This window comes from Hetaerina americana, unplaced genomic scaffold (genome assembly GCF_022747635.1).
Source record: "Hetaerina americana unplaced genomic scaffold, ioHetAmer1.1.p SCAF_37, whole genome shotgun sequence".
Taxonomy (NCBI): domain Eukaryota; kingdom Metazoa; phylum Arthropoda; class Insecta; order Odonata; family Calopterygidae; genus Hetaerina; species Hetaerina americana.
In genome coordinates, this window is record NW_027286952.1 from 2790106 (window position 1) to 2805179 (window position 15074).

The window sequence follows — 15074 nt, forward strand, 5'->3', positions numbered from 1 at the left end:
CGTACAATCGCGATTTCCTCCCAGAATGCATCCCTTCCCCTCCTCCGTGTCACCAAGTGCATTTCCAATTCGAGGGAGATGTCCAACGCTACAATGTTAAGTCATATTCACAACGTGCGCGTGAGCAAGTTCTGTCATTCGTGCATATTTGCGCGTATTGCAGGAAGACTTTCTAGAAGAAGCCTGCGCATCTCGCTTCTACCTTCTACCTGATGATGCCACCGCGGAATGAAAAAGTATATGAAAAATGGGGGTGGATCAAAGGAGGTTGAGCGCATCTTTCCTCCTCTGCGCATCAGTGTATGTTTGTGTTTGTGTGTGGGAGGGGGGTTGGGAGGAACTTGCCGTGGTCACTCATCATCACGTGGTCGTGTCCCTTTCCTTCGACAGACGGAGGAGGGCTGTGGATCGGCGTCCTGCTCCGCCTGCAAGGAGGCCATCACGGACAAGTACCTGCTGCAGGTGAGCGGTCGCGCGTGGCACGCCGCCTGCCTCCGCTGCTGCGTCTGCAGACTCGCCCTGGACCGGCAGCCCTCCTGCTTCATCCGGGAGGACAGTGTCTACTGCAAGGTCGACTACGCCAAGTGAGTGAGTGAGTGTGTGTGTGTGCGTGTGTGCGGGCAAGCAAAGGTGCGTACGCTTTCGAGGAAGAGCGATGTACGTGCAGACGATTCAAGCGACATCAAACACGACAAAATCCCCGTCCATCCTATTCCTGCCCTTTCCTCGTTTGCCTAGCATTCTCCCCTCAATTACAGTCTCCAACATCACACTGCCAATAAATACGCCCTTCATCCGCTTTTTCCGCCTCCACAAGATTTCTCCCAACAAACCCTTCTCTTCGCCCACCATACCATGTACTTCCTCGTTTGTTTTCTTCTCTGTCCATTCCACTTTCTCCATTCTTCTCCACACCCACATTTCAAAAGCCTCCAGTCTACGTCTATCCTCCCGCTTCAATGACCACATTTCCGCGCCATGCATAGCCACGCTCCATATCAAAGTTTTTGCGAGTATTTTCTTAACATCCTTACTCAACGCCCATGTCAACAACTACCTCCTCCTTGTGAAAGCCTCTTTACCTAGCGCAATTCTTCTCCATACGTCCCTGCTACTTTAACCGTGTTGGTCCAAAACACTTCCGAGATACATAAGCATTTTTTTCTAGAAAATCGCATTACCTTTGTTTTATTAGTATTGATTCTCATCCCATGCCTGTCGCACTGAATTTCCAATTCACTAAGCAATGCTTGCAGCCCCTTGGCTGACTGACAAACTAAAGCTTGGTCATCAGCGAACCTAACTGATTTTACGAATTCCCCGCCCACTTTCATTCCTACCTCCAGTTCTTCCCATGCCTCTTTAATCATTTCTTCTGCATACAGGTTGAACAGCGATGGTGATAATGGGCAACCCTGCCTTACACCTCTTCCTAACACTGCCCATCCGGACTCCCCGTTCCCCACCCGCACCTGAGCAGTCTGAGACATGTACAGGTTGTGGATTAGCCTCCTTTCCCTCCAATCTATCCCTATTTTCTTCAATATACTGATTAGTTTTTCCCAATTCACTCTATCAAACGCTTTTTCGAAATCTACGAAACAGGCAAATACCTCCTGGTTGTGTTCTATATTCCTCTCGATTAATAATCTCATTACTGCAATGGCATCACGCGTACCTCTCCCCTTCCTAAACCCAAACTGATCATCGCCTAAGTAATCATTTGCCCTACTCTCTATTCTTTTGTTTATGATCCTGAGGATAACTTTAGCTGCGTGGGATATCAAACTTATTGTCCTGTAGTCCTCACATGATGTAGCCTTTACCTTTTTCGGAATAGGAACAAAAATTGATTTCACTAAGTCTTCCGGCCATATTATTTTCTCATAAATACTACGAATCAGCCCATATAGCCACTTCCTCCCACATTTTCCTAAACATTTCAATAGTTCCGCGGGAATGTTATCCACCCCCACTGCCTTATTTAGTTTCATCTCCCTTAATGCCCTTTCAATCACATTTTCTAGTATGCCTGGACCTAAGCTGTCTTCCTCTACGTCATGTTCCTTTTCTATGTCTAAGTTCTTTACTATACAGTTCTTCTATATACTCCTTCCCTCTCTCTTCGATCTTACCTCTGTCAACTATTAGCTCACCCGCCTTATTTCTAACTGTTAGCATAGATCTCCCTTTCTTACTTCCCGATAAAGATTTAACTTTGCTGTACAGCGCACCAATTTCACCCTTCCTCTGCAGACTTTGCTTATCCTCGCACTATGTTTTCCACCATGCTTCTTTTGCTTTATTTGTTGCCCGCCTCAATTTATTATTCAATTCTTTGTACTTCATTTTGCCGGGGATTGAGATGGTGCGGGGGCTATCGTACTGGCTTCCCACCCTGAGGGCGCGGGTTCAAATCCCGGCGGTGTTGAATATTTTTCAGAGGTATCTCGATCCCTACTTGAGGTGCTTTGTGGAGGGCACTTTGAGTGAGTACGCCGTCCGTCGGATGGGACGTTAAACTGCGGACCCCTTGGCGCCTTTCGTAAAGAGCAGGCTAATGCCGACGCCGGGTTTCTCTCCACCCTTCATCCTTTCCTGTCCATCCCCTATGGCGCAAATGACCTTAGCTGTCGGTCGCCTCCCCCTAAAAACTACTACTATTCATTTTGCCTAATTCTGTATTTACATTCTTCCATTTTCTCAGCTCATCCATCTTTGTAATCATCTCATCCGAGATCCATGGTTTCCTAGTCCTTTTAGCGTTAACGGTTCCAATAGTGTCTTTTGCGGCTTTAGACAACCCTTTCTTAAAACTCTCCCATTTTTCTTCGGTAGTACTTAGCTCTTTACCATCCTCCATGATTTTCTCTACCGCCTGTTTGTACTCCTTCCTTTTCAAACCATTCAATGCTTCTACATTCCATTTTCTAACTCGCCGCCCCTGCCTTATCTTTTTGAAACGGACGCTACATTTCATAACAACTAAATTGTGGTCAGAGTCCGCATCCGCTCCCGGGAAGCTGTGCGAATTTATCACACTTTTCCTAAACCTGTGCCTTACCAGGAATTAATCTAGCTGATACCTTTCTGAGTCACCTGGCATTTTCCATGTATACCAGCGTCTTTTGTGGTGTCTAAACCAAGTGTTGGTGATGACTAACCCCTGTCTCCTGCAGAACTCAACTGCGTTCTCCCCACGGTCATTACTCATGCCAAAACCATTTTCCCTCACCTCACCACCATCTCTTCCTTCGCCTACCGTCGTCGCATCCCAATCCCCCATCACTATCAAATGTTTCCCTGCAGGAACACACGCGATTATGTCCTCTAACTGATCGTATATCCTATCGACCTCTTCTTCCTTATGGTTGCTCGGTGGTATGTATCCTTAAATAATAACCAAGGTCGTCAGCTCTGCTTTTATCTCTACTAGTAATAATCTATCCGTTACCTGCTCTATGTTGACTACGCTTCTTCCTACCTCTTCATTTAATACTATGGCAACCCCTCGTTGGATCTCGTCCCCGCCGCTGTATATTATTCTAAACTGATCACTCCAGTAATCCCCGCTATCCTTCCATCTCGCCTCGCATAGAACTAAAATATCTATTTTTCCCCTTTCCATCTCTCGCTTAACATTATCCAATTTCCACGTTATGTAATGTAAACGTTATCACAGGTGAATAATGAAATAAGGACAATTTGCACTTTTCCACAGTTTATTTGACGTACGACGCGTTTCAACTCATCAGGTACAAGACAAACTAAATAGTAAGGAGACCTTATTTATACGTACAGAAGATGTGGTTGGGGAGGGAGAGTCGTGTAGGGGAGAGGAGGAGGGGGGGGAGGAGAGGCGGAGAGGTTATAAAGAGCGAAAAAATGGGGTTTAATGACAGGAAAAACCGCAAAGTGGGGGACGAGGGGCTGGAGTATCGGGAGCGGGTTGTTGTATAGCAGGGGGTTAAAGGCTTAAGGACATAGGGAAGGAATTATCAGTAGGAGATAGTGGGGGGGGGGAAGATGGGTTAAACAGGTAACTTTCTGGGAAGCAGAGCCCACTGCTGGTTTTAGTGGAAGGGATGAGCCACGTGCTGCGAGGGGGGGAAGGGGGGGGGAATGCACTAGTTAATTCTTGTAAAATATGATGACCGGTGGTAGTGGGCAGTGAGAGACCCTGACAGGGGGGGGGAAGAGAGGAGAAGGTAGGAGGGTGAAGTCATGAAAGAGGAGGGGCAGTAGGATTTTGATTCTTGAGTTTATTAATCGTGAAAGGGATCTTGAGGAGGGGTGAATGGTTCACAAAAATTTGTTCATTTAGGAGAACATTGTGGTCCTCCTGCAGTATTTCCAATTGTTCCAATGTGTCAAGTTTCATCCCCTTATTCTCCAGGTGGAGGATTTCCGGAACAAACTTGCACTCATGTGATGTCCTTATTAGATGTTTGGCTAGGAGAGACGTTTCATCACCTCATGTCCAGCATCTCTTATGTTCTTTCACTCTCGTGATGAAACCTCTCCCAGTCTGGCCTATGTAGCACTTTTCACAGGAATCACATTTCACTTTGTACACACCGGATTGAAGGAGGGGGTCCAACTTGTCTTTATTTCTGCATAATATCCTCCCTAGTGTGGAGGGGTTGTAAAGAGAAATGTTATATGTATCTTTGGGGAAACGTCTGGCTAATTTGTCCGTGAGGGGACCAACAAATAATAATTTACACCACTTTTTTGTATTGTCTTTAGCGGGCCTAAGAGGGCAAATTTAGGAAATGGCAATTCTCTGGAGTTTGTTCTTTAGCATTTTCATTATGATATCATAAACTCCACACTAGGGAGTCCTTAAGCCTTTAACCCCCTGCTATACAACAACCCGCTCCCGATACTCCAGCCCCTCGTCCCCCACTTTGCGGTTTTTCCTGTCATTAACCCCCCATTTTTTCGCTCTTTATAACCTCTCCGCCTCTCCTCCCCCCCCTCCTCCTCTCCCCTACACGACTCTCCCTCCCCAACCACATCTTCTGTACATATAAATAAGGTCTCCTTACTATTTAGTTTGTCTTGTACCTGATGATGACTCTGTGAGTTGAAACGCGTCGTACGTTAAATAAACTGTGGAAAAGTGCAAATTGTCCTTATTTCATTATGATGAACTTCCACGACCTCAAGCCTGAATCTGTTGAACTTGTTATCACAGGTATTACTGAAGCCAATGTTATAGAGTGATGCACAGCCGAGATGAAGAGAGCCAGCGAAGGATGGCTATGATATTGGGTAAAAAAATAGGAAGAAGTGTGGTAAACCTCGAGAAAACTACACGGAAGAAATGATAGTGAGGTAAGCAACTACATTTTCGCAACAAGGAATGGCGGATGGGAAAGCAATCGAGTTCCGCAGGAGACAGGAGTTAATCATAACGAATAATTGATTTAGTCGCCACACAAGGCATTGGTTACATAGAAAATTCTGGAGGATTTAGAATGGTAACGGATGGTATCATGGTTAGATACAGATTTAGGAACAGCGTGATCAATGCACACAGTTTCCCAGAATCGGCTGCGGACTCAGACCATAATTAGTAATTATGTCGGAGCATTAACTGGGACGCCCAAATAGGAGAATCAGCAGTCTTTAGAGAATTTGATGCATGAGGACAGTAATTTGGGTACTCTATAGAAAATGTATTCACATATCAAGAACGGGATATCCAAAGCCTCAAATGGACCTGCAGGAACAGTGAATAGGAAAAAAACAAGGATGGAGGGACAAAATTATTGGAAAGATGGGCGGTAGGAGGAAATGGAATAGGTTAAAAACAAATATAGGTTGCAGGAAGTGTAAATGATTGAACAATAAACTCAGACGGAAAAAGTAGAGCTGAAGTAGCGTGGTAAAACACGCAGCGCGAGAATATGAAAAGAAAACAAAGGAAAGATGAAATGCGTGCGCTATACTGGAAGGTGAAAACACTGTCCGGAAGTAAAAAGGGCTGTGTTGTCTTCTGCAAACTGTTAGCGATAAGTCAGGAAAATTGTTAATTTAACCTGAGAATGTACAAGAGAAAAGGAAGAAATACATAGAGGAGCTATATGACAAAAACTAATGTCTTTACCACATAGTTCCAATTAGCTCCATGTAGTTCCATAATGGCCAACGAGCTTAGACATAGAGAATGTGACGTGGATGATGATAGCTTATGCCCACGCATACTTGATAACGAGATAGAAAGGACATTGAGCAAATTAAACGAAAATAATCCTTGGGGGTAGACAACATTTTCTCGGAACCTCATGAAGGTTCAGAAGAATCTGCGAGAAAGAGTGATGATTGTATTTATGAGGAAGGAATTTGGCCAGAAGATTTCGACAGATCAGTGTTAGGTCCTATTCCAAAAAAGGGTTGACAGCCATTTGTGAGAATTACAAAACAAGAGCTTTTACATTTCGCGCAGCTGAATCAGTTCTCAGAATCGTCAACAGAAGGATTGAGAGCAGGGCAAATGAATACTTAGAGGATTATCAGTTTGAGTCCAGGAAGGGGAGGGGCACGCGTGATGTCATAGCAGTAATGAGGTAATTAATAGAGAGGAACATGAAATATAATCAGGATATAATGGTATGTTTCGTAGAATTCGAGGAAGCCATTGATAGAAATGAACTGAGAAGAACTAATGTAGGTCATTAGAGATGATTGGAGAACGAGGTATGTCTGAAACCCGTCCGACCTTTGGCTGGAAAACATTTTACTTATATGACGAGATTGGGACCTTAATCCACTTCAAATTAGGTTGCACCTCCTCGCACTTAGACCACTGATCCTTCCACTGCTGACAACACTTCTGAAAGGCTTCTTCGGTTTGGGGAGCGGTGTTCATCTTCACACTCACCTTTTGCACTGCTCCCCTTCCCCACTCTCAAAATGGAACTCTTTTGATGGCAACTTCAATTCCGGAAACAACCAGAAGTCGCAAGGAGCCATGTCCGGAGAGGAGGAAGGTTGATAAACGACCGGAATTCCATCTTTCGCCAAAATAATCCAGAACAGGTGTGATGATTGGACTGGAGCATTAATTACCACGACGCAACTGACACATTGTCTCCGTCCACATTTCTGGTCTTTTGCTCCAAATCATCATGACAAAGTCGGCGGAGAGCTTGTCTATGGTACCCTTTCGTTGCTGTTTGACCTTCTGGTGCACATTCGTTATGCATACTACCACGCAGATCAAAGGACACAATACCACCATCACCTTGATTTTGCTTCGCACGGGTCACCCTTTTTTTCGGCCATGGCAAATCGGGATGCTTCTATTGCGACACCTCTGCTTTTGTTTCTCAGTCATACCCATGCACCCGTGAATCATACCCACTTATCACGGTTTTCAAAAACTCTGGATCAGTGCAACAATTTCAGAGTGTAAAAATCATTCGTCTCGACCGGAATTCGAACCGGGATCCCTCAATAACCGACCGAGTGCTTTAGCCAGTTAATTTAAGAGTTTAAGAGGACGCTTCTATAGCTTAACAGTCTAAAGCACTCGGCCGGATATTGAGGGATCCGGGATCGAATCCCGGTCAAAGCGAATGATTTTTATCCTCTGAAATTGTTGCATTGAAATGCATATTAGCGGATGACTCCGTTAAATGATGACTGTTGCGGCATCTCCCGCAGTTCCTTTGGAATTTGTCTCAGGATCAGTGTTGGTAATGGCCGGCAAGTCCTTTTTATCCTCAAGACGGGAGTTCATTCTGTTCCGCATACAAAAGGGCACACATTTCGTAGCCACTCTGCACATGTTCTAGCCTTCGCATTAAATTGCACGTGCGGAATCTGTGCTTGTCACGAACTCTTCGGTTAATCTCTCGTACGATCAACAAGCGACGATCTTCCATCACCAGATCTTCCCCACCCTCTTGACAACAGCTGCAATCCGAGCGGTGGCCTCCGAGAGCCCTCGACACTTTCCACCGAGGTGTGCGGTCATTTTTGATTTGGTTGAGTCGTTTCTTAGTTTGTGTTACCCCCACAGCCCATCGCCCAATAAGCCCCGGGACTAACTATGAAAACAACATTTGTTTCGACAAATTCATTTTTATTCATCAACATAATCACCTTCAAGAGCTATACAATCATTCCAACGCTAATTTCTAACGTTTGGACACTATGCTTGTATAACGATTTGTCCTCGTCCTCAAAATGAGCTTCAGTTGCAGCGATGAATTCTTCATTCGAGCCAAAGTTGTGGAGGAATTGTTTAAGGAGGCACGAGAAAAACTGAAGCTAGGATTGAAAGTTGTGGTGAATTCATCTAATCGGTTAGGTTTGCCGAGGACCAAACTTTAGGTCGTCAGTCAGCCAAGGGGTCGCAAGCATTTTTGAACACATTGGGAAGGTGCGATAGGTATGGGATGAGAAGAAACTTAAATAAAATATAGGTAATTCGGTTTTCGAGAAGAGAAAGGTTAAGTTAAACGTTGAATGGGGAATGGTACGTTGAATGGGGAGGCGGCACAAGGAGACGTAAGGAGACTAGGTACTCGTAGTAAGGAGACATAAGGAGAAGAAAATGCGTTGGGCAAAGAATCGTTCCAAGGAGGAAACAATTGATGACAGACCTGTTAATATCACTTTTACCATGCCTTTGCGTGTTGGTGACTGGAGAAGCCTCAAGTGTGTACATGCAAGAAGAATAGGGAAATTGTTTGGTCATTGAAGCAGAGAATAAACGCGCCCCTTGGACCGTCTCATCGGTGACCCTCCGAGAGAGTCAACCAAAGTTGACTGAAGGGCGAAGGAGGAAATAGGTTGAGGGGTCAGGATAGGGTGTGCGTTGGGGAAAGGGAGGGTGTATTTCACGTTGTTGCGCTCTGGAGGTTCGTAGGACTTGAAAGCACAAATGTATGGGGGCTTATGAGACCTTATTTTCATGTTAGCAGCGGAATGGGCGCCAATATCCTAGGACGGACAGGGAGAAGCAGTGATCGACAGGTACGCAATAGGGAGCAGAATGCACCAGGGATATGGAGGTTGGACAGGAATGCAGATTCGGTTGAAAAGCGGAAACTAATGATGGGAGATGCATGGGGGATTTCGATGCACATTTTCCAATGCAAATGAGGATGAGGATGACTTTGCTGGAGAGGCGAGACCCGCTCCCGGTGTGGGAGTGGAGAAACCATATTAGATGAGGTGACAACCTCGAGGTAGAGACATAGTCGTCTTTGTATTGGGGCTTAGATTGAGGCGATGGGGTCTGTTCTACCACCTAACCCCTCGTCACATATTTACAGTATTAAACTTACAGATACATTTCACAAATTATGCATTAAAGGAATAAAACTTTTGCATGCGGATTCCAAGAAACTGCGGGAGATGAGGCAACAGTAACTTTTTTAGCGGAGACATCCACTAATATGCATTACAATGCAACAATTTCAGAGTGTAAATGTCATTCCCCTTGACCCAGATCCGAGTTCGAATCCCGGTCAAGGCGAATGATTTTTATACTCTGAAATTTTTGCATTGTAATGCATATTAGTGGATGTCTCCGTAAAAAAAAAGTTACCGTTGCGGCTTCTCCACCAGTTTCTTGGAATTTTTCATTCGCATTGACCTGGTCAATGCGAATGATTTTCACACTCTGAAATTGTTGCATTTTAATGCATGTAGTATCTTAGGGCTAACGTACAGCAACAAAATACATTAGCTGTATATTTCAATTGCTAACTATGACACAATGTATACACAATACACAATGCATACACATACCAATACATGCAAACAATACTTGTAAAACAATATTCCTGGTTATAATTACAAATGCAAAGTATAATGTCCCTGCAAAATAAAATGGAATGGCATCGAAGTCTGTTTACAATTGGGTTTTTACGCTGGTTGCTTTGCTGTGCAATTACGAAGTGATCTATGAAGTGCGCGCTTGAATGACGGGAGGGAGCGGATGAGAGGGCACTAACATGGGGGTCTAAGCACAGAAGGGCAGTGAAGAGAGACTGCGACAAGAGGGTCTTAAATTAAGGTCTTGTGAATTCAACATGTTTTTCGGGTCGTTTGAAAGATAGATAGGGCAATTAGGGGATGGGGAGAAAGTTTATTTCTTAATTTTTCATATGAGATAAAGATTTTTAACATTCATACATTTAAATTTATGTTCTCCGTGGAAAATACAAGGTGGTGCATGGGTTGATTGCGTCGGGTATGATACCTTTTGGACCTGGAGTGTAGTTAATGGCAGAAGGTAGATTTATCTTTTTTTTTTAAAGTGTTCTGGGTATCCACGTTTCAGTAAATTTGATGCGATCGGAAATGAAATGTTTGGTGATTTTTCCAGCAAAAATACTCTTTTCCATGTTTTCTTTGTGTGTGCATAAATATACTATATAAATTTATATATGAAACCTATTATGTATATATATACTAATGACTACGCTTCTTCCTACCTCTTCATTGAATACTATGGCAACCCCTCGTTGGCTCTCGTCCCCGCCGCTGTATATTATTCTAAACTGAACACTCCAGTAATCCCCGCTATCCTTCCATCTCGCCTCGCATACAGCCTTTCCTCCCCCCTGCCGCGCACGACACACGGCCGAATGGGCCGAGGCCCGTAGTTGCCAGGACTCAAAATCTCTGTTTTGTCCATCATTTAAATCTTGGGAATGATAATTGAGGTGGTTTCCTGTTGCCTTCCTCAATAGTGTTTTTTAACGTGACACCATCACTTACTGGCCGCCCCACTGGGGTCAGACGCCATTGCAGCCGCCTCACTGAGGAACAGACGCTGCGTGGACTACCTTTCGTCTGGCTCCTAACCTCCGACCTATCTGGCATGGGTGACCCTACCAGGAGCAAATTTTATTACTCCCGCCAGCACAGCTCTAGGGGTCATCGGAACGCACAAGCCCTTCCACCACGTGAAGGTTGTAGTCCGGGGATATATACATATATATATATATATATATATATATATATATATATATATATATATATATATGTATATATATACATATATATATATATATATATGTATATATACATGTATATGTATATATATATATATATATATGCATATATATACATATATATATGTATTATATACATATATATATATATATATATGTATATATATACATATATATATATATATATATATATATATATATATATATATATATACACACACACAAACACACATACAAATATTCTCAGAATCATCAACAAGATTTTGGTGAGCATGGCAAATGATTACTTCGGGGATGATCAGTTTGGCTTCAGGAAGTGGAGAGATGCATGTGATGTCATTGCAATGATGAGGTGTCTAATGGAGAGGAATATACGAGAATTATCTCGCAGAATACAATCAGGACGTATTCGCCTGTTTCGTAGATTTCGAAAAGGTGTTTGATAGAGTCAATCGGGAAAACTGAATGAGTATATTGCAAACATCGCCCATAATAGGCGGCGACCTTACTTGACCAGACTCCCTCCGAGCACCCCCACCACTCCACTCACCTCCTCCACATCCCTCGAGTGCACGTCACGGCGTATCGCCCTCGTCGCGACCCGCCGGCCGGACACTGCGGAGACGGCGGCCCACGGGAACGGACGGGAAAACAAGCCTCGCGTTCCGTTCCAATACATACCTCGGGCCCCTCCCTCGATTCGGCGTGTGTTGTGTGCATGTAGGTATCCTGATTCTGAATGTCGACCGTGTTGAGAGGGAGAGGGGCAAAGCAAACTACCCTTATTAGTGGTGCGGCACGTTTTCCCCGCAGATTCTCACTCCGGAGTGGTGCGCCCCGTTCCCATGGTGTCGCCGGGGCGCCGCCGGCCGACGGGAAGTACGTCGATGACGTTAGCGAGCGTGACTCTCTGGAACGCCCCCCCCCCATTCCACCCCCCCATTCCACTCCCCTCCGAGACCGACCGACGCGATGCCCTCCCGGGAACCGTCGCATAATCCTCCTCCCCGTGCCGCTGGGAGAAGAACAACAAACAAACAAAAGTGACATTCATCCGCCTCTACGGTCTCCAGGACGAACTCCCCCGCACCACCAACCACCTCCTCTTTCTCTCTTTCTCCCCCTCTCTCCCTCCCTCTCGCGGCCTCCCAAGCCTTCCTCCTCGTCCTCCCCTCGCCCTCCGAAGAGATGACTCTGCAAAACTCCTTTTCGCTCCTTTTCATTTGTCACTCTCTCTCCCCACAATGGCCGACAGTGACATCTGACGGCGACGGAAGGACTCCTCTGCACGAACACATTCCCACCGACAGAAATATGGCATTCCCACCCTCCCTCCCAATCCCCCCCTCCTATACACTACTCCCCCTCTAATCCCGGATGGGGAACGGCCCGGAATGATTATAAATCCCGGTGGACACCACTCCGAAGGCGGGAGTGGTGTACCGAGAATTATGGATGCCGCTCAGAATTTTATTATCACCCCCTCAAAACCTTATTGACGGTGCTGAAATCAGACTTTCCCATTTCGGACGCATTTGTTTGTTGCCTCTCTAGTCTCACGTACGAGTTCTCCTCTCCTTCTTCCACGGGTCAGTATTTTGGTTTTGTTTACGCAGGCGTCACAGTTGTATTCCTTTGATTCGTTTTCCATGAAGGCCAGCATCATCATCCATGGAGTTTTTTTTTCTTTTACCTATTGAAGGTGCTACATCGTCGCAAAGCATGAGTATGCTTTGCATGCTGCATGCAGGAATCTCTAAATTTTAAACTTTCCTTCATTTCATATTCCCATCTATATATATAAATAAATATATATATATATATATATATATATATATATATATATATATATGCTTTCGTAGACGTAACACGGAAGTGCCGAAAAGTACAATACACAGTAACACACAATATAGAAACACAAAAAAGAACACTCACACGTATTTTCTTGATATTTCGACGGAATCACTCCGTCTTCATCGGAAGATATAGAAGTAATCACTTACTATATATATATTTTTTTCGGGTACCAGGTCTTCCTGGGAAACCATAACGGCACAGGGAAAGGAACTGGCCCCCCTACCCTGATGTGTGAATTTTCACGCGCCGTTATGGGGCTTAGTACTGGGTGATCTCTACCATCACCTACTAAGCCGACCTTCGGGTTGATTACTATGTTTATGGTTATATATATATATATATATATATATATATATATATATATATATATATATATATATATATAACCATAAACATAATAAGAATTGAAGATTATATGTGACATTTGTACACATCCGTGCCTCCTTCCCATCACGACACCTCCTGGTGCGGGACTGCGACTTCATTTAACCTTTCCCACCAACTCTTCCCCCGTGTTGCCTGCGTGCCCTTTAGGTCGTCATAGGCAACTCCAATTTTTGCCCTGGTTAGTTAGTTTGTATTCCGTTCGTGTCAGCACAATGAAGTGCTTTCGTTGAAGTAATGGGAATCACGCAAGTAGACGGATCTTTATGGACTATCGCATAAGAATATAAGAAATCTCATAATGGTTTCTCTAACTCTTCGGGAAAATTACAAACTCACACAATATGGACATCAAACAATCCCACGAAGTTTGAAGTATATCTTCTGCTTTCTCTTAAAATAAAATAAATAAATAATAAAAATTCAGGTCGTGATCGTCCATAAACTTCCTCTATCCTCTTCCTTCCCCTTTGGAAGCACTTCCTTTCCTTCTCGGTGTGTGCGATATTTATTGATAATTGTTCCAACATTTTCGCATCCATCCAACTTAGTCCTCATAGGCACAGGAATACTTATGGCAATACGTACATTGGCAGTTCGTAGTTACTTATCGATTGCTGATAAATTTCATGATTTACCCGTAAGGGAGTCTTCGCTCCATTGTGACGATGCCGTTTGTGCATTGATATCTGAAGTGATCTCACTTCAGATATCAATGAGTGATGAGTACTTGAGCCTTTGGCTTTCATAATCTGTCTTGAATCTCTGTCCTGAGTTGTTTCTTTCATTCTTCCCTGGCATTACTTACGGATATTTCTATTTTTAATTACTTTTTTACTCTGCTTTTCTTTCTGGTTGTACTTTCTCCTTTCCTCTAATAGTTTGCGAACCGGTGCTTATTTCGTGAGCCACTGCTTTGAGTCTGGCTCTTGCCTTCTACCCATTTCTCACCTGCTACTTCCCCTATTTCGTTCTAATTGCTTTTCCGTCTTCGTTTGATCCCCTGCTGTTTTCTTTTCCTAGAAGTAGTAATAGTTTTAGGGGAGGCGACTGACAGCTGAGGTCATTCATCCATATTCATTCAAAATGCTCTCGGAAAAGAAAAATTTGTCCCTCCACATATATTATATTATTCACTTATTGTTTACGACGTAGGTTTCGTCTTACGAAGTCATCATCAGGTGAAGCCAAGGTTATCGCTTCCACAGGAGCGAAAAGAAAAAACACAGAATCGCTTCCACAAAGTGATGCCTCAAGCCAATCTATTCTTTAAAGTGCTTTCCACAAAGCACCTCAAATAGGGGTCGGGATACCACTAAAAAATATGTGCATGGGTTCGAACCCGGGCCCTCTCAGTGGGAAGTCAGTATTTTAGCCACCGCACCATCCCGATCCCCTTTTTCCTTCAGATCTTTCTGTCATCCTTTAAAAAAAGACTGCCACCTCCAATTTTTCCCTCCCGCTTGCCCAACTACCCCTGAGTCTGATTCATCCCTGATGTTCCGTTTCTTAAATTTAAGTTGACATTTTATCGCCACCAAATTATGGTCACTCTCAACGTCATCAACCGGGTTGGCGTCTTTTGCAGTGTTCAAGTTCAGCGTGGATTTCGCACACTCGATTTCCAACCTTCTTTCTCCATGTCTTTCTATTCCATAACCCGGGTTGTCAAAAAAATGCGTGCGCCAAAGTATGGGTTGAAGGTTCCAACCGCTCTGCCTCTTCCGCTGCCCACTCACCCACCCTTTGCACATTCCCATTCCAACCCGGGCCGTGTTCTCCGGCAACTGCAACCTCATCCTTTTTTAAGGATTTTTAAGTTTTCCTCACCTCCTTCTTGCTCCTTCGCTC

At 44.2% G+C, this 15074-nt stretch overlaps 1 protein-coding gene across 1 annotated transcript in view; it reads left to right on the forward strand.

Annotated features, from left to right (window-relative positions):
* The first annotated feature begins 228 nt into the window (after positions 1–228).
* The window catches only part of Awh (LIM/homeobox protein arrowhead), a 37653-nt gene continuing 22807 nt past the window's right edge, over positions 229–15074 (forward strand). Inside the window, exons 1-3 of the mRNA XM_071589350.1 lie at positions 229–300; positions 391–584; positions 8211–8323. Coding sequence (XP_071445451.1) covers positions 229–300; positions 391–584; positions 8211–8323 — 379 coding nt within the window. The remainder of the gene's footprint in view (positions 301–390; positions 585–8210; positions 8324–15074) is intronic.